The sequence below is a fragment of the Taeniopygia guttata genome, chromosome 10 (assembly GCF_048771995.1).
Source record: "Taeniopygia guttata chromosome 10, bTaeGut7.mat, whole genome shotgun sequence".
Classification (NCBI taxonomy): domain Eukaryota; kingdom Metazoa; phylum Chordata; class Aves; order Passeriformes; family Estrildidae; genus Taeniopygia; species Taeniopygia guttata.
In genome coordinates, this window is record NC_133035.1 from 13,106,137 (window position 1) to 13,133,696 (window position 27,560).

The following is a 27,560-nucleotide window of genomic DNA, read 5'->3' on the forward strand; positions in this document are numbered from 1 at the left end:
AAGCAGAAGAGATGCATCCCTGTTCCTCCAGCCACGCCTTCCCTGGAGTGCTTGATCCAAGTCTGGAATAAAGCACACCATCACCATCCTCATCCCACTGCACACAGAAAGACAGTCCCCTCCACATCCATGCAGCCACAGAGGCATCTATGGGAACATCCCATGGCATCAGTAGGGCTGTTTCTTTTAGGGGCTAGGAAGGAAGGGAAGAAGGATGAAGAGAGTGTAGAAACCGGAGCCTTTGTTTCCCAGCACTCAGCCATGCTGTTAATTAGGTAGCAGAGACCAGCCACTTCCTACCACATCCTCCAGCTCTTGCAGCAATAGCAGGCACTCCTTTAGCCTCTGTCCTTTGGGGATGAGAAGGAGGCAAGGAGGCAGAAGTCAGTCAGAGCCTACAGAAATGCAACAAGCTGCAGGAAGGATCTTTCCTTTGCAAGGCAACCGGCGCCTGATGGGCTCCCCAGCCAGCACTTATCTATGTGAACCATTTGTTTCATCCCCAAGCTCTCAGCTTGCTCTGACACAACACCCATTCGCCTGATTGCAAGCAGAATGAGTCAGATGGGTCCCAGCCTTGCACCCACTCAGAAGCCCTCTATTTCTATTCTGCTCCTCAGCACCACGCCATCAGAAAGCTCAGCCTGGGCACTGGGCAGGACCACAACTGCCTTAAAAGCTTGGTACAGGTCCAGACTCACACATGTAGTTTACCCTTCATTCTGGAGAGCTCCAGTACACTTCTGCATGAGATGCATTAAAACTCACACTGGCAACAGCACATTCAGACAAGCGGCCGCTGGGACCAAGGCAATACCTATGAAATGTATCACAAATGGACTGAAGGAGCACATTCCCTTGAGTCACTGGTCCAAGTGGCAGCTTGGGACATGTCTGCAGCAGCCTGGGGAGATCCTGCACAGTACCATGAGGACACCACAGAGACAGCATCTTCTCCTCTGGCTCTTAAGCAGAGTCTTCCACAGTGCTGCACACAGTACATGACCTCTCAGTTAAAGTAAGGACCAAATAAATTTTAAAAAGCATTTTTTTTTCTGAGTCCTGGCAGCGTGGAAGTCAAACACTGTTTTTCAAGCTGTTCCCAGAATGAGACAGAGCCATACATATCCACAGGCACAGCCAATCTGCATCTGTACAGCCTTGTTCCCACCACCTCCATTAGCACACACAGAGAAGTGCATCCCTCTCTTGTAGAATAGGGTGCCAGAGATCAACATCTCCAATTATTACCTTCTGGACCACAGACCACTGTGCCCAAGTTGCTCTGTGCCCAGGACCATACAAAATGGCTGGGACCACTCCTGAGAGTCCTCAGTATGTCTAGGGGCTTAAATGAGACCCAAGCCAGCCACTATCTAACCCAGTGTGATCCATGACATTTTTGAGTTGTCAGTCTCTCTCTTCCCCCCTGTTCAGGTGTTACGCAGCATCCTGCACTGTCAGCCTTGAGCTTTGAGTCTTGATCTCCAAAATTGCTAGGACTCATTTCAAAAACCAACTAATTGGAGGAGTTTTCTTCAAACCGATAATGCCTAAGCCCTACAAGGTCTTTGACTTGTTTCCAGAGTTTTCCCTGCAATTAAGATGTCTCTAAATAAATTTCTTGTTAGCATAATTCTATTAATTTTAAGTGAGAACTGAGACTTTTAAACAGTCCTTGATTACAGTTGCTGGGGGTTTACAACAGACACCCCAAATCCCAAGGTTTGCTCTAAAACCCTTGTGAATTATTCTAGACCAGCCTTGCCAGCTGCTCTTCTACCCAAAAGGCACCTTCCCATGAGAGCAGGATAGTAGAAGAAGGGAAGAAAGCTGGAAAACAGCCATTTCTGGGACTAAAATGAAATCAGGAGGAACAGTCCCAAAAGTCTCTCTTAGCCTTGGCCACCAGCAGCAGCTACTTGTGACGCTCCCACCAAGTGAGAGCCAAAGGATGAGCCACATTGATCCTGCCTTGCTAGATTTTATGCCAAGCAAGGCACGCTCAGCTTTGGCTGCCCAGGAAATGCAAACCTCTCCTTTGTGTGGCTTTCTGGACACCTCCTGCTGCCCTCCCTAAATCCCAAAGCCAGCAGCATCCTTTACAAGGTGCACACTATGCCAGAGGCAGCAAAGACGTGCTCCTTGCAGCCTCCTGGCCCCAGGCCTTCTGCCAACACCATCCCAACATGGGGCATGCAGGCAAAAGAGCTGCCGGAGGAATCCACACCAAGCGGCGCTGAGCACGACCTTTCTGCTTTACAATGGTAACCTGAATCCTAAATACTGGATTTCTAGGCACGCATTAAAGCCATGAGACAATGGAGACGGCGAGGCTGGGGCTGGCTGCAAGCCAGCTCCGTGCCGGCCCCGCCAGCGCCCGATGTTTCCCATTTCCTTCTTTTTTCACCATGGCAGATAAGCTAAGTCCCCCTAAGCCAGGAGGCAGGTGCATGCAGGAGCTCACTCCTGACTTGGGGACTGTGCATGACTCTCTCCCCACAAAAGGTGGATGCCCAAGAAGACCCAGAGAGGTGGTTGCTTTCCTCTCTCCCTCTCTCTCTAATATGAGCATTGCTTCTCCTTTAATTGGTTTCATTCATGGCGGCCCTTTGCTAAATGTAATTATGCCAGGCTCTCTCCATCTGTCTGCGTTCAGGAAGAGACATCGCTCTCACTGTTTTTATCTTCAATCTTTATTTCTGCATTAATCCCCGCTCTGCAGCTCACATGTACAACAATGTCCAGGACCTCCTGAGGACATACAGACACATAATGAAGAGCAGGATTTGTCCCTGGGTCTCTCCTGGCTGGAGGACATTTTTTCACAGGGAAAGCCCCATACCTCTGTCACTCTGTAACATCTACATCTCTCACTGATACCTCCACAAGCCAGTCCTTTTGCTGGCACTCAAGAGTTGTCTGTGAGCCCAGGCAAGAGGAGACGGCTTGATTTTGTCTGCATCACAGAGATGTGTCTGCCCTGTCTTCCCAAGCCCGGTACATAAAGGTAGCAAGATGTCTGCTTAGGTTGACATGGACCGCTTTTCACATGGAGACGGCATTCAGTCCCAAACTACCACACTCATTTTCCTTTCCAGGAATGCAGACAGGGTGAACACGGCTGAGCACAGGGATTAACAAATCTCAGCTCTGCAAGGGCAGCTCATAGCTGCATAGCGGAGGCTGCAAAGCACCCAACACACCCAGAAGGACTTCATCCCTGGGGATTCATTACCCAAGGTCCTTACACCTTCCTCAGCCAGGGTAGGTAGGTCTTGGGGGAAAACACAATGCTAAAGGAGCTGTTGGTTTATCGAGAGACCAAACCCAGTGACACAGACCCTGGGCAACCAAGCACCATCTGGTGACCGCCGGCTCCCGACACAATAGCCCACGTTGGCATGTTTATGATAGAGACCAGAGGCGGATTCCCATTATCCCCATCAGATCCTGTGATGTGGTTTCAGGAGAAGGACCATGAGAAGCAGATGGGATGGCAGAAGAGAAAAGAACTCAATGAGACAGACAGACAGGAGAGATTTATATGAAGCTAAAGCGCATACCCATAAACATGGGATAAGTAAATAGCATGTAAGTATGAAATTAAATGCAGGGAATCCATGGCATCCAGTAATCAGTCAAATATCTCCTTCACCTCTTTTTCAGTTTATCATCGGCATTTTAAAATGAGATATTTATGCCAATAAGTAAGCCAGTTGTATATTGTAACCCTGCAAATATTGGCTTGGATCTGAGAGATTCGTCCCGACAGACAATTCATTTTTACAGTTATTTTTGGACTCCCGGCTTTCGTGGAACACCGGCTCTCTGTGTTGGATTTTATGCCCCTGAAATGTATTTACAATGCATGGCATCTGTATTGTGCATTACACACTTAAATCATTGCATTTCATTCATCGCTTGTAAAAAAAAATATTGCAATATCCCGAAGCTCTGAATACTCAAATTCAAAATATAACTGCTGCATTTTCAGAGTAATGCTATAAAATAATGTTGTATTTTTAGATAAAGGAGGGAAAATTGATCATGAGGAACATGGATTCCCAAGATCTGGGAAGAAGGGGAGCTTGGATTTCACACCACGATAAATGGGTAAAAAAATAAAACTAAAAGCTGAAAAACCCACAAAGGTTTATTTTCTAAACAAGAACATGGAAACATTTTGTCACTTAAACAAAGGGAGGAGGGCGGGGGAGGCTCCGCATCCTTGGCTTGCTCTCTGCAATGGACAAATACTATCAGAAACAAAAAGCATGGCATAGTTAGCAGGAGCTCAGCGCTTTAGAATTAATGGTATGTATTTAAGTTCCTTTTAGGGGAAGCCTTTCTGCAATTGGGGGTAAAAAAATTTCTTGGTTTTAAAGGCTTCTGTCATTGTTGCCCACAAGCAGAAGAGAAAGGCGCTTTCTTTGTCATCCAGGGGTTTATGGCAACACCTTAATATGTCCTTTTCATAGGTGAAGCAAGGCACACAAAGCAGCCGCGTGCCAATGCGTCCCCCCCGCCACCAGTAAAATAAATAAATGGAGGAACGCGGGGACGGCGGCCGTCGTAATCCCTCGGCAAAGAGGCAGCAAGGATGGTCTGGCGGGGTAAATATCGCACGTCTCCTGCCAAACCCCGCGTGGGCTATTGTCCCGCCACCCCTTTTAGATGTCATTAAGGATTTTTCGCATACAACCAAACGAGCGGAGGGGATGAGCGCACTCGCTTCTTCCCCACCAGTTGGAGAAGCCATGACGAGGCGGCTGGGAGCCGGCGCAGGAAAAACACAGGGCAAATTAGGAAGTATGTTAATTCAGTTAATATCACAGAGGGGCTGGCGGGCGGTGGGGGGGAGGTGTGCGCGCAGATTTTCCGCCCGAGGAAGGAGGTGGCAGAGAAAGAACTGGGGCATGCCAGCTCCCGTTATTGTTCTGCCTTCATCGGTAATTAGCAAGATAAGGAGGGGACGGCGTGAGGGAGGCAGCGTGGCGAGGACAAGGCAGCGCTGCACCCCACCTCATGCCCATGCGGCCATCTTACAGGCGGCGCTCGCCTCCCGCAAAATGGCCGCCGGGGCCCACACTGCCTCAGGCCCGCAGCTGGCCCATCCCAGCGGGCTCCCCTCCGCCAGCCCCGAGGCAGTGGGCACCCGGGAGCAGTGGCAGCCAGAAAAGAGGAGCCTCAGGAGAAAAGGCGTTGCCATGGTGGGCCAGAGCGCGCTGGCGAGCGGCCATCTTAGCGCGGGGCATGCTCGCGGTGCCATGGGCACGCGGCGCTCCCACAGATCTTTCCCCAGCCCTCCTGGCTGGAACGCTCTTGGTTCACTTCTCCTTCGCCAGGCAACACACACTGCCTGGGCCCTGCTCGTGGCCACAGAGGCGGCTGTGCCCTCGCCATAGCTTTACTGTTGGACACGAGCGGGCTTGTCCCCACACCGGCGGTTTAACCACCCGCCTCACTGTGTCCCACCAGTTCTGAAAGCCACCAGGCTCTGGACTGGCCCTGGAAGACACAGCCTGGACAGATAGAGCATTCCGAGAGCTACAAGGCAAGATGTCACCTGACCAGCCATCAGAGAGTGAGTTATAGGCAAATTATGCCTTTCCCCTGGCCAAAACAGAATAAATCCCAAACCAAAACTGCAGCAATATCAGTAAAGAAGACATGAGCTTCCTAAACCTTAATTTAACACAAATTTAAAACAAGGTCAGTTATAAAATGCATGGTTACACAGATGACACAGATAAAGCTACAGATACATTTCTCACTCCATGGGAGCTTTACAGCGGACACATCAGTGTGGCTCAGTTCTCCAAAGGAGCAACACCAAATACCAAACAAGGAACCCTCACCTCTGGTCTCGGGCTGCCCTCAGGACAAGACCAGCAATTATTGGCACTAAAGCAGTATTTGGGAAGAATTTCATGTGCCTTTAGCTATGATGGGACTACTTTGGTGCAATAGGCACACAACGCACATTGAAAATTCGGCTTCTGCTCCAGTACTCTGTGGAGAACCAGAGGGTGATTGCAACCGCATGCAGGCAGGGCCATGTTATACATCTCAGCTAGACAGTGAAACATAAGGGATGGCAGGCTAGCTGCTCCGCTCCAGGGTTGTCTACACGGAAAACCACACCATTATAATGACAGCACTATAGGTCAACTGCTGCTGCTCCTAGCCACGCTGGTGCACATCTTCACTCTTAAACTGGCTTTCTCCAGTTTAGCTTAAACTGCTTCCAGCGTGACATCACTGGTATACAGGAGAGTCCTGCCTTCTGCTAAAGTAAATACCCACAGAGGTTGTACGAGTACAGCTCCTTGCTTTAAAATCCGCCCCCCAACCGTACGTCTGCAGCTAGACCTGCCCTTCGGCTAACCTTTCTGTACTCCGCACACTCCTGGGCTGTTCACAGTGCCCGTGAAACACTATTACACCCTGCTTCCCTTGGGTGCTAATCCTGCTTGTCAACCCAAAGGCAGAAGCAGACGGTGGCTTGGCATTTTGATTACGTTGTGATCTGTTTGAACCTTCCAGATTCTTTTGATGTCTGTGCAAATTTGAAAGGGGGAGCCTTCATCCCCCACAATGAAACTCTGCTATAGCATGGTGAACCATCTCAGGACTCCTATGTCCATAGCCATTGCTAGATTTGAAGTGGGGAGGGGAGTTGCAGCTCCTCCAGGAAGAGTCTGAATTTCAGACTAACCAGTTCTGGCCCTGAGCAGAGAACACTACAGGGACAGCGTGTTGCTCTTCAAACAAATGCATGCGTAGGGGAGTGTGCGCATGCACAGAGACACCAGATTTATACAAATAGATGCATTCATAGGAAAATGCAAATAGCATCCTCTTCCATCCCAAGCTCCCTTCGAGCTTCTGACATCCCAAGGTTTCAGAGGAGTACAACGGAGCCTCAGATCAAACATTAGCCCTGCGGGGGTTCCCTCAGGGAAGCAGCCATGCACTGGGGTCTTTTCCCCGCTTCCATGTGAGGTTTCCCGACCCGGCCTTCCGTGGGTGCTCAGTTCTGACACGCGTACGACACGCGCGCGCGCATGCAGAGCCTTGCTAAAAGGTGCTCTGGGAATTGAGCTCCACTTCCTCTTTCTCCTGAATCAATTGTCATAAACCAGCTTTTGTTTTATTTTTAACAAAGCGACAGAAATAATCTCCACACACAGCCCTCGACACTCCCACGGCCCTGTCCTTTAACAGAACAAGGTATCCAGGGCCCCCGAGGACATGGGCACAGGGAGACAGCAGGGTAGGAAAGACCAGGAGAGGCTGCTTTCTGGGTGCACAGAAGTCCCCTGCTTCTCTCTTGAGCCCATTGCTTGGCAGGCAGAGAGGTGGTGCGATGGGAAGGTGACTGGATGGTAGGCAAGGCACTTCCAACCTCTCCAACCCAAACTCCAGCTGTTCCCTTCATCCCCTACCCACTTCCAACCTGCATTTTACCTTGCACTCTGCTCCTCTTGCTCTTTGGTGCCAGCAAGAGATGACTCCTACAGCACCATTGCAGCAATGAATGGGCTGATGTGCAACCTGTGACAGCCCGAGCTCTGCCTGCCTGTGGCAAGCCCCTGTCTCCAGCATGGCCAAGGACTCATCTCTCCTCCTCCTCCTCCCATCCCACATACCCAGGTTCAGGACTCAGACACATATGGAGACATTTCTTGATGAAACCTATCAGTGGGTGAGTGGCAGCTGAGCAGGTACTGAGCAAGACGTGGGGCCAGACAGCAGCCAGGGGGGAAGGCAGCGGGTGGAGGGAACGTGCCTCGGGAGGAATACTCACAAAGGGCTGCTTTCATTAATAAAACATTCCCCCCTCAGTTGCCTTTTGATTTGGGTGTAAGAATTAACCCCATCTGCCCAACAGCACGCTACCTACCAAGTCATCTCTGCTGAGGAAGGCTGTCTGACGTGTCTGCTCAACTGCCTCGCTTCCCGCTGCCCGCGCTCCTTGGCAGCCCAGACCCCTCCAAGCAGCTCACCAGCCTCGCTGGGTCTGCCCTATGGAAGAGATCTTCTTCCCACAACATAGATTAGACCCAGTGAAAATAGGCTTAGTGAAAATACCATTTCACTATTAATGCCACCCCTCCACAAGATCCACCCCCCCACCCCCCCGCCAGCTTCACACTCTCTCACACCCAGAAAGATTATAACAAATCCTGGTCACCTTTTGCCCCTGCTAACTACTGCTCCAGTCTTTGCACTGCATGCCTTCTACCACGAGTAGAGAGCTGGGCACAGGGAGTACTTATATATACACACACACATCTATCTAGTCAGCACTGGAGGTGTTCAGCTGCACAACACGCATCTCCCTGCACAGCATCTCGCCTTGTCACAACACCCCAACCCATCCCTCTCTGCTGTAATTGCAGCGCCTGGTCCTTGGGCATCAGCAGAAAGTTGCAGCAAATCCTACGTTGGTTAAAGCACAATCTGTCCATTCAAAATTGGTGGGGGGTTGCTTTTAAATCACTGAGACATTTCTATTCCCTTTCTGTTTAAAGTAAAACCGAGATGCAGAGATGCCTTCGAACCGACAGCCCCTTCATTTTTCCAGAGGTGTGTTTTAATGAGTGACTCGCCTTCCAAAAAGGGGCCGGCAAAGGGGAAGGACGGCAGATTCTCCACACAAATTCAATAGCTGGTAGGTTGCCATGGGCTAAAGCATTTCTTTGCACACATGAAGGGAAGGGACTCCAGAGCACTAAGGGTTTTGCCTCCCATGAGTTATAGCTCTACCCTTCAAGAGCGGAATAAATGCTTTATCCCATTGCAGCCTGTGATGTATTCTACATAGATGGATTGATTTCCCCTATTGTTCTTAATAAATCCTGGCGCATGAAGAAACTCGCTGCACAGCCATTTTTCCTGCCTTGTTCTAACTTGCAGGAGTGATAAGGGTCAGATGTCACTGCAGTGGGAAGCAAAGGCCGTACGTGAGGCAATGCTCTGCGGGATGCACTGGGTGCGCTTGCAGGGGCTTGGTGGGTGCAGGAAACCAACTCCCTTTTCCCTGTTTGTTTCCCTTTGAGCGGAGGTGAGGAAAAGGGGAACTGGCTGGGTACTGCAGCACTGGGGTGGTGATGACAGGAGCAGCTACTGCCAGGCTGAGCCTGCACAACCCTCCCAGATCTGCACAGGGAAAGGCAAGGCTCTGGCCCTCTCTGACTTGAGCTCTCAATTGTGAGAGATAAATACATATATTGTACTCTCTGATAAATGGAGGGCTGAACACTGCACCACTGTAGAGCCTTCCTAAGCACACTCAGCTCTCCATCTTGCTCTGTCCATCAGACCTGTCCCTCTCCATGTCCCAGCTGAGAGGAGTCCACACCATGAACACAGAGGCTCCTCTGGTTTTTCATTTGTTTGGGGCTTTTTTAAGTCAAAATGCCAAACCAACCCCCTCTCAATGATTCCCAACAGCACAACTCAGACCCCCAGATTGTTGTTAAAAGGTTCTCTCCCTCCCTACCATCTTTTCTACTCACAAGGTTGACACACACCTTCTTTTCTGCTACAGGAGGGTGTTTGCTGGACACAGCTTTGCTGGTGTCCAGCAAGGAGGCACTGCTAGGCTCCAAGAAGCAGGTGGCTTTGCACAGTCCTGCCTTGGCCACCTGCCTCCAGCTCCATCCAGGCTCCCTGGATTATCACTGCTGGTCTTCTCTAGCAGCAGCTAACAACTGGCCCTGTTTCAAAAGCCTGGCTGGAAATTTGGCTGTGGGAGAGAGGGAGGGATCAGGTAAAAGAGCTGGTCTCACACGCATGAGTTGAACTCAATCCTTCAGCAAGGCTTCCAGGGACTCACCTCTCCTTGCTCAGGTGGAGACGTCCCAGCCCTTCCCAAGGCATCCCACTCCACGAACTCTCAGTCATGTCTGATTAAGGAAAAGAGAATTTGTCTCAATTAGAAAGAGGTTCCCATATGCATGGACGGATGTCAAGCAATTACCACATGTCACTCACGTTCGGAAAAGAGACCTTAAATTTGGGGCCGTGCAAACTTGCACACACAATTGCAAGTGAGTTACAGACCCTGGCATGCTCCAGAGCGTACGTTGTGCGGATGCTTTCAAGCCCGTCCCTCGGCTGAAATACACCCAGCCACGTAAAATACAGCCAGACACGACCCCGTTCTCTAATAAGGAAATAAAGCCGAGTGGACCTGCATTGCCAGACCCCAGACAGCAACACTGTCTCTTTAATTTTCTCCCTGGCTATCTCATCCTTTGCACAAACTCTTTCCTCCCCGTGGCTTCTTCCAGCCTGGTGGGCAAAGTGGGAAAACATCATTAGGGAGGAAAAATAATTTAGTTTGTTAATCAGTATCCAGTGGTGGGAAACAAGAAAGACAGAGAGCTGGGCTGGCGGTTAGGGCTTAGGAAGGGCCAGCACAAAGCCCACCATTCATGACATCTGGGGCTGGGATTCTCATTGAATTAAACAGACACAAAGAGCAGAGGCATTTCATGCTCTCTTCACAAGAATTATCATATCTCCCTGGCACTAGGAAACCTTCAGCACGGGAGAGGGGGAGAGAGAGAGAGAGAGAGAGAGGGGAAAGCGGGCAGGCTGGGTAGAAATATGGGGCAGGGTAGAAGAGGCTTTGTTCCAGGGTTGGATTTATGGATGGGATGCGGCGCGTTGCTTTGCAGGGAGAGACAGGGCCCTGGCGCACTGGGTCTAATAAGAATCAGCAAATGTGAAACAGGGGGCCCCTGTGTACCATGAAGCAGGGAAACCCACGTTTGACAAGCCAACAGAATAACCGCTCGCGTCTCAAGGCTGTGGAAGGATGCTGACGTTCCTACGAGATGTGTCGTCTTGTGTGTGTGTCAGCGAGGAGGGGGAGCAGGGGAGAGGCGAGGAGTATAAACAAGAGACCAGGCAGCATCGTTCAGTCATGAAAATTAATTAGCTGATGTGCAAACCATGGCTGCCTCTTCCTACTGCCCTGCAAGCATTCCCCATAAAGCTATGGTGTGTGCAGAGCCTGTGACTGGGAATGACAGGGGCAGATTAGGCAGCTCCTTGGGACACAAGCCTGGCAGCAAGAAACCCACAGCCCATGCAGAAAAGGTGAGGAGGGGATGATTAGTGTCCCTGGGGAAGGGGCAGAGCCCAGGGACCAGAAGGAAGAGAAAAGGGAGAGACTGGGCACCAAGCTGAGACCAGGAATCATGTTGCTGCAGCAGCATAAGTTGGGGTGGATCTCAAAAACCATCCATTAAAAAAGCAGGAGCTGGCTGGTGGACTGCAAAACCACTTAGGGTTTAGATCACAAAATCTCTGGGGCAGGACCTGTCATCTCCTGCAGGCTCACACCATGGAGGCCTGTCCTACTTGGTCTCTGGGCATTACCAGAAGATCTACTTTAAATACTAATTGCTCCATGATCAAGACCTGTGAGCTGCTGGGAGGCTCCCAACAGCATTACCTGTGGGAAGAGGGGATAGATCTCTGACCTCACATCCCCAGGGTAATTTGACCCCGTGCACTAGTGCCACAAGCAAATATTTCTACCCAGTGATGAAGATGAGCAATTCCTGACCAACTTCACATATCCCATCCCCAAGCTTTCAGATCCTACTATAATATCAAGCTTTTTCTTTGGCTGGAACAACCACAGAAGAATGAGGGTGCCAGGGAAAATGGAAAAAAACAGGGAATGAAGGGATGCAGAAAGTGATCGGCAGGGAAAAAACAGAGAAGACTCTTTGACATGGAATGTGCACAGTGAACACAACGTGCTGGAAACAAAGGGATGCAGGGAGAGAGGAGAGGCTGGGATGGGCATCTCAGCAGACATGTAGGTAAAAGTTGAAAAGGAAGCACTAATTAGCACCCAGACCATCACTTTCCATTAATAGCTTGTCACCGTTTCCTTGATGTTGCTGAGAGCAGGGAAGTTGGTATGTGTGATGCTTACCTGTCTCTATCTCATTAACAGAAGTGAGGGTGAGAACAGATGTTTATTGCCTGCATTCAGATAGACAGGCCCTTTGCTGAACTGAGAGGCAGGAGAGAGGGGGAAAGTTATGAAAGAGATGCTCATGAAACACAAGCCAAACCCAAACAATGGAAACCCAAACACAGGACACTTAGGTACCTGTGCCGATCCAGAAACAGCCCCAGGCAGGTATCAGGTTCCAGGAGTTCTGGAAACACAAAACTGCTCAGTCAAATAATTATATCCCAGGGCAAATACACTGCCAGCTGGGGGAGAGTGCTCTGGTATTGGCACAAGGTATGTGCAAGGGGCTGTGACTGCATTATACCTGGGAAAGTAAAACAAAGGGCTGCTTACTTTACAGACTGATTTTCTCAAGGTGTCCACTCCACTCAAAAACAGACAGCCAAGCATCTTACTGAGAGCCAGAATGGAGATACACACCAGTAAACAAAGGAAAAAAAGAAAACAAAAAAGTGCTATTTTAGGCAAAGATAAATGTGCTTTGCATATAATCACCTTTGGAGTAATTCTTCCAGCAGCTAAAAAAGAGATTACCCTTCCTATGTAAAACACAAAGGCCTCTCCTTTCCCTCCAACATGTGGAATGGCTCCTGACAGTGACATGGGAAAGAGGGAGTGTGCAAGGCAAAGCAAGACAAGGCAAGGACGCCAATCAGCAAGTACCTGCGAGCTGGTAGCACAGGTCTGCTGGTGTGATGACGGGAGTGTGTGTGTGTGTGCACATTCCTAGGGACACCCTCGCTCCCACCAGCACATCAATTCACTACGCAAGCCAAAGGTTCCTCTAGAGCAGGAGCCCAAACCTCCTCAGGAGGGAACAAGGGAAAACCAAAGGCAAAGAAAACATCAAGGCAGGGATTGAAGGAACAAAAGCTTCCCCCCTCTCAGCTTGGAGACATCTTCTTGGCCATTTAGCTCAGATCAAGTGTAGGCTCTGTTGACTCCCTCACCTATTCAAACGAACACTTTCAATAGTCTGATAGGTCTTTTCTGCTCTACAGCTTCTCTACCCCTGTGTTTGACGTCCCCAGTCAATGCAGTTAATGCCACATGCAGAAATACTGCCCTGAAGAGCCCTCGCTTAGATTGCGTGGTCAAGCACTTCAAAGTTAGGAAGTGTCCAATTTATGGCTGTCCATGCAACCTTAATTCCACCTCGCTGTGCAGTCACTCTGGACAGGAAAAGAGGGAGTGAGCTAAAAATAGGCTGCGACCGTGTCGTCAGCATCGTAAGGGCATGGGCAGGGAGAGGCTGAATTAACGTCTCATGGTCAAAATGAAATCAGGTACCCCCCGACTTGCCAGCGCTTGCTTTGGTGCCTTCAACCATGTACATTTTTAATATACAGAAATCACGTGCATTCTAAACATACAGAAAAATGCATTATTTATAGGTAATAAATAATAGATTGTTTATATAAGCAAAAAGAAAAACAATTGTAGGCAAGTGTAACAAATTCCCCTTCCTCCACCCCGCACCCATCTTTGCTTCATCCTGTGCGGGCAGAGAGATTTCAAGCCCCAAGCCTCGGCACAGATTTCTGCCACTATGAAATACAGGACTAATGTTATCTGGCAGCGGCAGAAGGCTGCTCTCCCGGGGCCCTCAGAGAAGGGGACTGCTGGGGCTGGCAGTGCCCAGGCCAGTGCACCCACATACCCTTCCCTTTTTCCTCCTGGCACCAGAACACGCAGGAGTTTTCTCCCAGGCGAAGGGTCTGTACTGGAAGGATATGACCTAAAGGTGGAAAGGGGTGATGGAGCTTGCTGTGAACACCCTCCCACCTTCCCTGGCTGGTCCAGAGCTCTGCAATAAAGTGGTGGGAGTCCACAGTTTCACCCTGCTCCTAATCTGTTATTATTATTCCAGGGAAACAATAAATTTTAATTTCTCCCCCCCCCCAAGAGGCAAGTGAAGGGAAATCGTGATTCTGAACAATTCATAATTCAGCTAAACCTGAAAGGAATTTAAGGGACAAAGAACAGGCATTTCTCGACTCGAAGAGCTTCCCCCAGACGAATTTCAAGGGCCCACAGCAAACAATGGGAGTGTCAGAGGTTCTCAAAAAGAAAAAAAAAGTTCAAGAATCTTTACAATAAAAAGTGTTAGGCAACACAGAGGTCAGAGCCAGCTCCTCCTATAATAAATAGCACAACTACCCTACATTAACTATAGGAGACATTTTAATGCAGTGCCTCAGCTTCGTGCTAATTATACTTTTTCACCATATTTTGAACCTAAGAAAAAATGTCATCAGTTAATTATAACAGATGAGAGAGTGTGAAGACTTCCTCAATAAATAATGCCTTGATATCTCATATCCAACAAGCTGCGTGCTCTGCTCTGAAGGTGCCCAGAAATATGTCCTCTCAGGAAATATATCAAGAACTGATGGTCCCATAAGCTGGCTTTGTTTCCAAGCCTTGATTTTCAGCCCAATAATTAAGTGATTTTTATGGATTGGGGAGAGTAAAGGTCGTAGGACTGCTGGAATGGTGCCAGAGAGAGTCAATGTTTAAAAATAAATAAATTCTTAAATCAAAATGAGATACAAGAGACCTCAACAAATTCCTCCCACAGCTGTACAGGTGATCACACAGATGCAATTTGGTTTCTGGACCCATGTCCCATCCTTCCTGCATTCGTGGCATCTCCATGGGAGTCTGGCATGCACTGAAAAAGCCCATTTTAATGAGACCAGGCCACAGCTGCCAGCATGCCACCAGGAGCCAGCCACTGCTGTCCACCTACCCCGAGGAGGAGGAAGGGCACCGTGCCCCTGCTGCTGTGCCACCCTGGGCACTGCCCCTGGCTGCACCCATCCCTGCCGAGGCTGCTGGGCATCCTGGTCCTTAGGAGGTTCCTCAACTAAGCCATCTTTCTTTCAGCTCCCTTCTCCACCTAGCACCCCTCACTTCCCCCTCTGAAGAGCCGGGATTTGGCGTGGGAAAGATGTCTTTGGGCTTTTCACAAATCCAGTATCCCCTTGAACCAAAACCAATTAGCCTGGCCCAAGGTCCTGCCATTGAAGGACTGTCCCTTCTTTTCAAACCCCCGCGGGCTCAATTGCTCTAAGGAGCCTGGATGTGAATGAGCAAAGCCCGCTTAAAGTGGTACTTAAGGCCAGACCAGGGTGAAGGAAAAGAGAAAGCCTCTATAGGAACAGCAAGCTGAGTTTCCAAGAGACAGCTAACTGCCGGAGATTGTGTTCTTTTGCTCCCCCCATTTTCTTTTTTTTACCCCCACTCCTCAGCTTTCGAGGCAAACGCTCCTAACCAAACCTGAGCCCCTGAATAAATATTAGAAAACACGAAAGCCAGAACTTGGTCCTGACTCTTTGCAGATGCCTGGAGCCCGCCTGTGGGAAGTGTGATGGCCCAGCCTCGTATGCAAGCTCTGGTCACAAACACGTGCACTCAGAGGGACAGAGGGATGGCGAGAAGCCCAAGATGATGTTTTTCCAGTTCAGGAAAAACTGGCAAACAGCTTTCCGAGGTGACCAGGCTTGTGGGCATGAAACACCAAAATCCCCGACCTGGACAGAGCGACTCCCTGTACCATGTGTTGGGGAAGCCAGCACGGGCAGCCACACGTCCATCTTATGCTGACGGCCCCTGGTGACACCCAGAGACTAAGGGCAATGGAGGGGCTGCGATGTGGCAGCAGCAGTGCCAGGGTGACACGCGGTACCCACACCATGAACGGCGTGTGTGTACCACCATGTGCCTCAGCGCTGGTGCCAAATCAGCACCTTCCCTCCACCCAGGCACACGAGTGTTCCCAGCAGGCAGCCGTGATCCCTCCCTGCTGGACATGCAGCACCCATCCATGGCCACAGGCTGGATGGACCCTCCAAGCTCCTCGGCTCCAGCGGCACAGACAAAGCCTGGGCAGAGCAGCAGGTAAAGGGAGGCTCTGCCCATTCGCACCAAGGGTGCAGGGAGGGCATGGGAGCCAAGAGAGACAAAAGAAATGGCTGAGCCCAGCCTCAAGAGTGGAACTTGCCATTGCCAGGCAGTTCCACAAAAATGCCCATTGATGGGATTTCATCCATAACCAAGCGTGCACGGTCACACAGCCTGGCTTCCAGGGGAGCTCCTTCAAAGAGCAGGGCCTGAACAGCCCCTTCACCTGACCCCGAGCCCTGGTGAGTTTGGCTTCCCCAGGTATTTGGTATAAACACCCTTCATCTGATGCACCAAACCAAACCCACTGCATGGCGGACACGTTTTAGGAAAAGGTGGGAAATCCTGAGCTGGAGCATGCAATCTCCCAGAGCATCATTTCCTTGGGGTGAAACCCGCAAACTGCATTTTGCATTCATCCCCCAATGGCACATGCTGATTCTTCTGTTTCTGTCTCACTCTGCCCATCCCCAGCTCTGCCTGAAGAACAAAGACATCACAACCCAGCTCCAGGAACCTCACCCATGTTTGGCCTACGCTGCATCCTATTGCTCCATCAGGAGAGTCCCACTGAGAAGAGAAAGAACCAGGAATGCCGGGACATGGACTCTCATCTCAGCACTCCCGAAAAAGATGCCTTCCCTTCTGGGTTTTGCCTACACAGGGGCAAAGACCCATCCAAACCAACAGCTACCCTAACAGGGCAAAAAGCAAAGCTAACAAAGGGAACTGTTTCCAGCCAAAATCCATCCCTGGCCCAAGGACAGATCCTTGGGGACCTCCCTTCTAATATGGCACTTAAAAAAAAAAAAAAACGACAGAAGGCAGAGACCTGTCGGTGGGCTGCCAGGGATTCTCTAGATGTAGCAGGTATGCCACAAGCAGAGATTTGCTGGGGGGCTTCATCCACTGCCTTGCCCCCGACCCACACACGTATGATCTGGGGATTCTCACCCCGCTGTCCTCCATCACTCACTGCCACCTCCCTTGTTAATTGAGATGGTGCTGCCTTCACACCTCCTCGAGACACCCATAGGTTCATGCCAACAATGGGGGCAAGAAGGAAGCACTAAAGCAGCAGAAAAAATTCAACCGCAATTTCTCTCTCGTGGACATTAAAGGCCAAATCGCTCAGTCCCTGTCTCAGTCCCCTTCGGGGGAACTGCTCTGGAGTAAGTGTACCAAGTACATGGCCTGAAAAAAATACCTCAAAAATCAGCTCAGGAGAGGTGATTTTGTGGAGGAAAAAAAAATAGTAGAAGTCAAGAGTGGTTTCTGACCAGCTGATTGAATAGCAAAGTGAAAAAGCTTGCATCAATCCTTTGTAAGAGTTCTCATGTAGACACGGATTTCCACACTTCCATTTTATTTAATAAAATTATATATATATATGTATTTATATATACACACACAAAGACATTTATTATATGTGTGTATATTTTTTTTCTCAGATCCTCTTTTTATATTTTCACCTTTTGCAATTACAAAAGCCAGGGACAGAAATACCTCCTGGGTTCTGCCAGTGCAGAACACTCCCACCAAACAGATTTTCTCTAACATGCTGGTTGAATGATTCCTCCTGAATTACATTCATTAGGAATTTGAATGTTTCTTTCCTCCATCCCCCATCAAATCATTACTCCGGAATAAATGCATTCATCAACCACCTTGCTCAGTTCCCTCCTGCTTTGTTCAGTCTAGTTTTAAAGCATCTCCACTGAAACCGTTTGCACCTGACTCGATGCTGGCGCACGAAAGGGGGAAAAAATAAATAGGAGAAGAATTGAGCGCCACTCACAATATTGTGAAAATAATTGGAAAATTATTTCTTAAAAATAGCCAACATAATAAAGGAGGGAAAGGACTACATTCCTTCCTCCCCACCTCCGATCTCTTCCACAATTTCTGGGATTGCATCGAGTATACATATTCCAGATGGGCTGGAGAGAAGGAGGTTGGTTCTTAATGACACGTCTTTCGCTGCCTTTGGAATGAATGATTCATTCGGATCTTGCCGAGACTCGGTGCCACAGTTGAGTTACATTTCTAGAAAATCCGTATCTTTAATTCTGGCGCTGCGTGTGGGACCCAGCAAATCATGGAATTACTGCTGTAACTTCGGATTAGTAACGCTTTCTAAATGATAGTCTAATTCCAGGCCTTCATGCTTTTCAGCGTTCACACTCACACAGCCTTTTCCCTGGGAGGCTTCCTGCGGAATTAGCGCTGGCGTCTTCGTCTTTCTCTGCCCTTTTTAATTTCTCCAATGACTTCTCATTAGAATATATATAATAACAGCTTCTCAGAACTTTTCTTTCTCCCGGTATAGCCAAATTCAGGCTGAGATCCTTTTTCCTTACTGTGGTTATGGCGGTGCTTTGCTGGCCCTGGAAGGGTGCACAGGCAGATTTAGCTTTGCGGGCCTACGTGGCACCGGGCGCCATTACCCCGTGCAAGGGAAGGTGGAAAACCTTCCTGCGAGGTGCGGGGGGCTCCCACCTCCGGCCGGCCCCGCCGGGCACGGGCGGCTCGGCCCTGCGGTGCGAGGGATGCCCACGGCAGAGGATGGGGCAGGGTACCCGCGCTCCACCTCGCCGAGCAGCGGGAACGCGGCAGCGCCTTTCCCAGCCCTCCCCATCTCCCGCAGCATCTCCCGGGGGGCAGAGGGCCAGCACAGAGCCCCCTCGCAAGCCCTGCCGCAGGAAGGTTTCTCTCGCAGCCTTCCCGGAGCTGTCGCGGCCCCTGTGGGTTGGGTTGGCGGCAGCGCGGGGATGGTCCCTGCGGGATGCGGGCGGCCAGCGCCGGGCGAGGGGCTGGTGGCGATGCTCCCAGCCCGCCCCACGGTGCCGGGGGGCCCGGGAGAGCCCGGTCCCGGCCAGGGGCGCTCGCCCCACGCCAGCTGGGAAAACGTGCCGGGGAGGCTCGGCGAAGAGCACGGTGCTTTGTGTCGCCATGGGAACGGAATGCAGATGTGCCAATTGCTTTTCTTTTCTTTTCTTTCTTTCTTTTTCCACCTTTTTTTTTTTTTTTTTTTTTTTATTTGCCAGACATTGTAATACATATTATGTTTCAACTTCTGGGGCTTGCAGCGGAGGTGAGGGAGGCTTTGTGCCTTGCCAAGCGCTCGGTTTCCAAAGAAGCCTCAGGGCCGGGCGGCTGCATGCTGGAGGGGTGCACCCAGCAGCGGGACCCCTTCCCTAGGCATCCCCCCGCAGCTACGAACAAAAGCAACAGCCACCACGCAAGAAAAGTGATCACATTCTCACCAACTTGACCTTCCAAAGGGAGGCCAGGATCAAATCCAAAGCCGAAAAAATAGAGCAGGAGAGAGAGAAAGAGAGAGAGAAGGAAAGATATCGAAAAGCTGGGGAGTTTCGTGGTGTGACCCGTAGGCTGGGACGCGGGGGAAGGTTTATTTGGGGAGGGTGCTCGCTCTCTCCATCCTCCCAGAGCCGCAACACCCCCTAGCCTAGGAGTGAATTTCGGCGTGCTTTTAACCGATAATTAAACCTCGGATTTATTTGGCAAAGGAAGAACTGGCGCAGGGCTCGCCTCCCTGTCCCCGTCCCTCCCGCCTGCTGCCGCGGAGCCCCGGGCTGCCCGGAGCGGCCCGACGGGGAGGTCGCGGACCCGCAGCCCTTACCTGGAGCCCCCAGGGCGGCGAGTCGGGCCGTCTCTGCACTGCCGGTCCCGGTGCGGCCGCTTCCCCTGGGCGAGCAGGTCTGGAAGTCATTTCTACTTTCGGTTATCTAGCTTTATGATGGCTCCACAACACTCATACAGCTAGATAACCAAAGACAGAAACATCCCTCCGTCGGGGATGCCGGCCATCCGTCCGTCCGTCCGTCCGCTCCAAGGTGCGGGCACGGCCGGGGCAGGGCGGCCAGGAGCTGCCACCGGGAACCACACACACATAAAAAAAAAAAAAATTAAAAAAAAAAAAAGAAAAGAAAAAAAAAAGAAAAAAAAAAAAAAAGAAAAGAGAGAGAGAGAAAAAAGATAAATATGAAGCAGAGAAGATGAGCCGGGGCAGAGCCACGGGCGCACGGCGGGCTGCCGCGGGGGCTCGGAGCCGAACCGCGCCGTACCGAGACAGGTCGGGCTGAGCCGGGCTGAGCTGAGCCGAGCCGGGCCGGGCCGGGCAGCGCGGGGCTGGGCTGGGCTGGGCCGGGCCGGGCTGGCCGCGGGGCCGGTGCTCGGTGCCCAGCCCGCCGGCCCGGCCCGGCGAGCGGCACTCGCGCTCCCGCCCCGCTGCCCAACTTCTACTCCCCTCGCATGGTAATCGCCCCCTTTGGGAAGTGACGTCACGCCGCGCCCAGCCAATCCCCGCGCCCTCATTTAAATCAGCGCCCCCTTTCCCGCGCTTTCCAGCCCGGGATGGGCTTTGCGGCGGGACGGGCCGGGCCGGGATCGGCACCGGGCGGCACCGGGCGGCACCGGGCCCTCCGCCACACCCCGCCACCGGCCGCCTCCTCCCGCCCTGCCCGGCCTGTGCCGCGGCTCGCTCACCTCCCCTACCCCCTGCCCGCTTCCTCCCGCCCCGACGTGCCCCCGCGGCACCTCCGCTGGGCTGCGGGAGAGGCGAGCGGCACCCCTGCACAGCCCTGCACCTGTAACTAACCTCCCTTTCCCCCTCCTCGGCACTCCCCTCTCTCCTTCTCGCCCCTTTTCCTTTCCCCTCTCTTCCTTTTCCCTCTCCCCTTCACTCTCTCCCTTTCACTGGCCTTTCCTTTCTCCCCACCTTTTCCCTTTCCATCCATTTTCTTTTCATATTCCCGACTCCTTCTCCCATTTTTCCCTCTCCTCGCCATGCACTCCGCCATGCAGCGTGCCTCTCTCACACCTTCTCCCCCCCCCCCAGCAATCCCTTCCCGTCCGGCCTCCGCACCTGGGGGCAGCCCGAAAGACCCTTTCACTGCAGCCAAACGCGGGGCCCGCCCGTCCCGAGACGTGCCCCGGGGACGCACCCGCGATCCCCCACACATCCTCTCTGCTCCCCATTTCCCCACACTTTTAATTATTTCCCCTCCAGGTTCTGCTATTTCCTGCACAGATTCTTAACGCGATGTGCGTGTAGCGGCGAATCCGGCACATACAAATAATAACAGCAGCAATAATCAGACTAAAATGCCAGAAGCTAAATATGATTATCTGAAGTGCTTAACTGACCTATCCTCAATTTAAAAAAAAATTAAAAATTAAAAAAAAATTAGAATTGTAATCCCTCGCCGCTTCTGAATATCGCCTTTCTTTAAATCCCAGACGCGGGTTAAATGTGACCTGCTACAAAACGAAGCGATCTCGGCGGGAGCAGCCGCGGCAGAGCGCTGCCTGCCGGTCCCGCCGCCTCCGGCTCCCGGCGAGCTCCGCTCGGATTATTTATTTCTCCCTCTCTTCGCCCTCCCCCTCCCCGCCATCCCCTTAAAAAAAAATTTAAAATTAAATAAATAAAATCTACGAGCTCAATCAGGCTAAAAGCTAAAGGACGAGGGCTGCCAGCCCTTTGCGAGCCGGCGCTGCTCCCGGCGCCCAGGCGAGCCCGGCCACCGCCGCTTGGCTCCCGGGAACTGCCCGTTCCCTCCCGCCTCCTGCCCAACGAGAAACGGGCCCCGGTGTGCTCTGGCCGCCCCGACGGGGCTGGAGAAGGTGGGGAGAAATAATTTCTCTGTCTCCAGCCCTTCGGTGCCACCCCCGCGGCCCGGAGCCGCCCGGGAGGGGACTTGGTCGGCGTTTATTTTAATCTATACTGGAGACAGGGGGGAAAAAAATTGCCATGAATGGGATCTCCTTAATTTTACGGCCTTGGATTTTCTCCTAATTTATCGGTTTCGCTGTTAGGGTGGTCGCGGGTAGAATGCTGGCGGCTGGAGCGGGGGAAGTCGCCCGCCCGCCCCGCTGCCTCGGAGCGCAGCCCGGGGGTGCGGGGACGGTGGCACCGAGCGGGCACGGAGGGCTCGCCGTGCCCGGGGACCGGCCTCGCTTTACCCCCACGGGGGAGGCCCCGTTACTCACCGCGGGGCCCCGGTGGCGGGGAGAAGCTTGGGGCGCCGCCGACAGCTTTCCCCACTCCCGGGGCCGTTTCGGCGGCGATGCGGCCCCGTTCCAGCCCCGTTGTCCCTGCGGCAGCGGCGAGGGGGCCCAGACGGGCAGAACCAGCCCTGCTAAGCCGCAGCTCTGCCCGGCTGCCGCCGTGCGAGATCTCCCGCCCGCCGTGCCGAGCCCCCGGGCCGCCGTGTCGCTCAGGCGAGGATGCTGCGGGTAAAGCACCGCACCTCGCCGGGCTTCTCGGGGCTGGAGACGAGATCCCCTCTCTCTGCCGGCCATAGGAGGTGATTTTCTTGGCAGAAATATATATTATATTATTTTTCTTCCCTGCTCTTTTTCGGCAATGTTTTGCTCTGCTCGGAGCTCTCGCCTTGACCCTCTCTCTCCGTATAGGCAGAGCCCCAGTACGTGGGAGAGAATACCATGAGCTCGGGGTATTTTTGTTTGTTGTTAGGCTTGGGTATTGTGGGATTTTTTTTTTTTTAATTCTGGTTATGTTGGGTTTGGTTTTTATTTTTTTCTTTTGTGGCGGGTAGGGCTTGTTTGGGCTTTCTTTTTGGCGCAATTTTAGCAAGATGCGTACAAAATGGCTCCTTGGCACAGCGCAAAACACCATCGAGAAGCCTGGGGAGGCATCGGCGGGGCTGCCCTGGCTCCGGAGCTCCGATGGCATCACCCGGAGCCAACTCTCCTCCTCCTGCCCTGGGCCGCCCACGGGGGCCGCGGGACTCTCCTCCATCTGCACGAGAGAAAAGCACCCACGGCGGCGGGCGGCCCGACGGGACGGGGAGGGACGGCGGTGCCGGCGTGGCTCTGGCCATGGTGCTGCACCGGCCCCGGCCCTGCGGACCCTCCGCCCGCCCGCGGGCAGGACGGCCGCGCCGCCCGCTCCCTCCTCGGGTGACCCCGGCGCCGGGCAAGGCGGGCGGCCCCGCTGACCGCACCTCGGAAGAGCCCGGTCACCAGGCCGGCCCTGAATTATTTAACGTGATCGCCCAGGAACGAGTCCGCTGCCTTCCCCTCTTCTACGTCCTGCACGTCTGACGTCACTTTTCTTTAATTAGGAGAAGTTATTTTTAGCCAACCTGGAGTAACCCCCCACGCCTCGCAGCCTCGAGCTGCATCTTCTCCTAATTGTTTTTTTGGGGATGGTTTTTCTTTTCTTTTTTTTTTTGTCTTTTTTTTTTTTTTTTTTTTTTTGGGAGGGGGGGGGTTGTTTTTCCCCTCACCATCGGGGCTTGGCAAAGAAGCGGCAACTCCCGCCGGGCGTGAAGTAAACGCGTTGCTTTGTTTAGTAATTAAAAGCAGCCTCTGAGCAAGCCCCGGCGCCGAAAAGGGAAAGCGGCTGCGTCTCACCCCCGGCTCCTCTTTTCTCTCCGGCCGTCGGGGCCGGGACCCGGGTGGGGACCGCCCCGGACCTTCCTCGCTTGGCGGGGCGAGGTGCTGCCCGGCCGGGGGCCGGGGGTGGAGGCACGTCGAAGGGATCCGGCCAGGTGCAGAGTCTCAGGCCACCTGCACTGCTATGATTCGGGTTTCCTTAAGGCTGAGGCCTAAAATGCGTTTCACTTCCAGGGTGATAACAGGAAAAAAAAAAAAACAAAACAAAACACAAAAGCCAAACAACGATCCCCGAGGAAATAAGCAGTCACGAGAAGGCAGGGAGCAAAAACGAAGAATGAATGGGGGTGAATATAGAAAATTTTAAAAACGAGGGTAAAAGCAGAAAGAAAAATAAAATTATTATAAACAAGGATAAAATAAAAATGTTTTTTTCTCTCTCTCTCTCTTTTTTTTTTTTTTTTTTTTTTTTTTTTTTTTTTTTTAAGCAAAGGAAATGCATACAGCAAATGAAAAATGAAAATAATCCACTGGCACCAGAAGCCGGTGGCAGATCAGGGCACAAGCAGCGGTAGCCCCGTTCCCGTTGCTGGTCCTCAGGGGTAAATCCGAGCAGGGGAGCGGGACGCCCTGATGTTCTCCCCTTCATCCCTAAAAACAGGCCCAGTAGCAGCACCCGTTGCACCGGGAGGATGAACTTCCTCGGGAGCCCGGGATTTCTCCCGCGGCCTAAAGCCCGGCTGTCCCGGGAGGCTCGGCCTCATCCGGGCGTTTTGGCCCGTGCCGCTTCTCCGGCCGGCGGGAGCGGAGGTTTGGGGGAAACTCGGCAGCCCCCGGCAGCGCTCGGCCCCAGCTCCCCGCGTCCCGTCGGGGCTCAGCCCGTCCCGGGCCCCTCTCCCGAGCTGCAGCGTCCCGGGCATCCAGGGAGAAGCTGCCGGAGCAAACGCGTCCCCGGCAGCAAAAGGTTCGCGGTGTTTCCACTCGTGCCCCGCGAAGGGTGAGCGGGGCCGGGCAGCGGCGCGGGGCTGTCCCGGTCCCGCGTGGTGCCGGCACCTGGAGGAGCCCAACTTCCCGGCGGGGACCGGCCCAACTTCGTGTCCCCCTTCCTCTCTCCCTGCCTCCCTCCTCCCCCTCCGGCAGCCGGTGTGTCCCCCCGGAGGAGACTGTCCCCCGCACCCTCCCGCCTCCCCGGGGCCGCCCCGCCGAGGCGGCGATGCCCGGCCGCGACACTCACTCTGCAGCCGTGCGGAGGGCAGGACGGAGGTCCCGGGAGAAGCGGCGGCGGGGCCGTTCCCCTCCCCGGGGCGGGCGGAGGGGCGGGCTGGGCTGCCCCCGGCCGAGCGGTGGCTCCCGCAGCCCCCAGCCCCGGGCGCGGGCCGGCGGGGGCGGCGGAGGCGGCTCTGCCCCGGCTCCGCGCGTCTTCCCGGCTGCTGCCGGTGCCGGCTCTGGTCGCTGGCCGGGAGCTGCCGCCGCCGGCAGGCTCTGCCCGCACTGACGTCAGCCCGGCAGCCGCCTATTCACTCCAACCATGGCGGAGAGGAGGAGGAGGAGGGAGAGGGGGAGGGGAGGAGGCGGTGGGAGGGAGGGGGAGAGGAGGAGGACGGGAGGAAGGCGGCGGTGGCGGCGGGGGCTGGTGGCTGGCAGGCTCCGCCGAGCAGAAAGCGCAGCCCCTCCGCCTCACCCCTTAATTACCCCCGGAGGATGGGGCTGCGCGGGGGAGGGGGGCCGTGTACCCCCCTTTTATCCCCGGAGAGCCCCTCTGCCTCCGGCTCCCCCGGGGCCGCTGTCGCTCACCTGGCCGCCCCACCGGGCACCCCGCTCTTCCCCCGGCCTCGAGAAGCGCTTCTCGGTGGGGAGAGCGGGGCCAGCTCCCCCCACACCCCGCCACCCGAGTCCCCTCTTGGCGGTGCCCCCCATCCCTTGAGGCACGGACCCCGTGAGGGCGGACAGGGAAAGGGCTGAGGCCGCCCCTAACCCTTCCCTGGCCCGGCCAGCTCCCACCGGCCCCCGGCCGCCTTCCCGGCCCCGCACCGCTGTCCAAATGCTGAAAGGACCCACGACTGCCCGGTCCGGCCCGACACGGCTCGGCACGGCACGGCTCGGCCCGCCTGCAGGGCACAGGCTGCCCCGGGCCGAGTCCCCATCCCTGGAAAAGCGGTCCCTCCTGTAGCCGTGCCGTGCCGTGCCGTGCCATCCCCGACGGGCAGGCCGAGCGCGGAGCCCGGCTCGCCCCGCCAGCCGCAGCGCAGGGCTCGGGGGCACAGCGAGCTGGCAGCGGGCACGCAGGTCCCGCCGGCGCGCCCCTCTCCTCTCCCCTCCGGCTCTATCTTCCCTCTCGTCTTTACAGCATCAACACACACTGCACCGCCTGCAGCCTCTGCTGTACGGCTCAAAAAGCCCTCCCCAAAACCCCACAGCCCCCCACACCCCAATCCCTCCTGGCACACCTTTACTTCGCTTCCGACCTCTCCTCTTCCTTCCTGCGTTTAACCTGGCTCCTAATTTTTATCTCCGATTCACTCCACCGATGCCCCGGAGCGGCTCTGGGGAGTCTCTCGCCGCCCCGATGAATACACAGGGATCCCCAGACAGGTTTTCTATGTAGGAAAAAATAAACCGATCGAGCCCGAGAGATCTGCAATAGCCGAACACGCCGCCTCGCCTTTACATTCGTGTTTTTAAATTTCCCCGTTATTTTCCTTTTTTGCATCTGCGAGTTTCCACGAAAGGAAATACAACCCCAAATGCCACCGCCAGCAGAAATCGGAGCTCGTTGCCAAATTCTGTAGAATTTTATTTTAAAAGCAATTAACACCATTAAAAAAAAAAAAAAAAAAAAAAAAAAAAAAAAAAAAAAAAAGCACGTCTTCTCCTCTTCCCGGGGAGTGCAAGAAAATCCTTTTGCTCACCCAGAGTCGAAAACCTAATGGCATTGTCGTTAAACACGAAAAGGAGAATATTAAGAAATTGCAACACTCCCTCCCGAGTGCTCCCCCCCTCCCAGTTTATTTGCCCTAATAATTAATTCACAAGAGCTTAACTTCGGTGTAACCCCGGCGGTCTTTTCATTAAAAAATCCCCGCGTTTCCTATTGAATTAGCTCTGCTCCATTGTCGCTGAAATGAAGACGCCAAACCAACTTTTACCCTGAGCATTTTCTCACCAGCCCAAAGAAAAGTCTCTCTCCTTTTTCTTTTCTCTGATTTTTTCTTTCTTTTTTTTTCTTTTTTTTTTCTTTTTCTTTTTTTCTTTTTTTTTTTTTTTTTTTTTTTAAATTCAAGCACCCAGGCGATGGACGTGTCCTGCAATTTAACTACTTTCAAATTCTTTGTTCGGGTCCCACCGGGGCTCTATTGTCACCCTATTGAGAGAGCTTATTGCCAAGTCAAGCCTGAGCGAATTGAGACACGCACGGGAGGAGCCCCGGGGGCTGGGAGCGGGATCCGTGGGCTGCTCGGCCCGGGGGGACCCCGACCCAACCCCGAGGGAGCGGGCACGGAGCGGGGCAGGGGCTGCCGGCAGCGCCCGGGCCGGGATAAACGGCACCGATCCCACAGCCGCCAAAGCAGCCCCGGCCCCGCAGAGCCCGGTGGCTGTGCTGGGGCAGCCCCGGGAATGGGCACCCCCGGGATCGGGCTCCTCTGAACCCCCAAAGCATCCCCCGCAGCAGCGCCCTGCCTCAGGTACCACCGCTGCGGGCAGGAGAGGGACTTACCTCGGATGCCCGCGGTGCCGCCAGCTTCCCTCCTTCGCTGGTTCTCCCTTAATCCCGAAAAGGAGGGTCCTCCTCTGCTCTCATCCCACCCCCGACCCCTCCAGCTCGGAGCCGGCTCCCGCCTGTCTCCTGTCGCCCTCTTCAGCGCTCACTTTGGGAGCTCCGGGGCTCGCTTCCCGAGCAGGGGAAGAGCGGGATGTTGGGGTCCTTTTCTTGTCTCTTTTCCTTCCCTCTTTCCCGACTCCTCCCCAGCCTGAAAAAGGGGTTGCGAGCTGGAATAGGGGGGTACGAGCTTCTCGGAAGGGTTATTTCAGGAGAAAAAGAAGCTGAAAGAGCAGTGCTGGGCACGGATTTCCACGTAAGCCCGTACGTCACCTATAAAAATTGCCCGTTTCTCCCGTTTCTTGGCTCCGGGGGGGCAGCTGAGACATCTCTACCTGTGGAGGGAGGGGGTGAAACACCGCTAAAAGCGGCACCCCGTTCAGAACGTCCTGCTCCAGCTGGGAGGGGAAAGCAGAACCGGGGGATGCTGGAAAGCAGGGG

The 27,560-nt window shown here is 53.5% G+C and overlaps 1 protein-coding gene and 1 non-coding gene across 2 annotated transcripts in view; both read right to left on the reverse strand.

Moving 5' to 3' along the window:
* The window catches only part of LOC116808807 (uncharacterized), a 41,032-nt gene extending 15,586 nt beyond the window's left edge, over positions 1 to 25,446 (reverse strand). The window contains exons 1-4 of the mRNA XM_072934056.1: positions 25,278 to 25,446; positions 20,008 to 24,815; positions 19,563 to 19,809; positions 9,848 to 9,917 (exon numbers count right to left, since the gene is read on the reverse strand). Of these exons, the coding sequence (XP_072790157.1) occupies positions 23,899 to 24,815; positions 25,278 to 25,446 (1,086 nt within the window). The 3' untranslated portion in view covers positions 9,848 to 9,917; positions 19,563 to 19,809; positions 20,008 to 23,898. The remainder of the gene's footprint in view (positions 1 to 9,847; positions 9,918 to 19,562; positions 19,810 to 20,007; positions 24,816 to 25,277) is intronic.
* On the reverse strand, positions 19,655 to 19,727 carry MIR9-1 (microRNA mir-9-1). Its single transcript, NR_049001.1, has one exon. It is a non-coding gene; the product is annotated as a microRNA mir-9-1 (primary transcript).
* Positions 25,447 to 27,560: the final 2,114 nt, after the last annotated feature.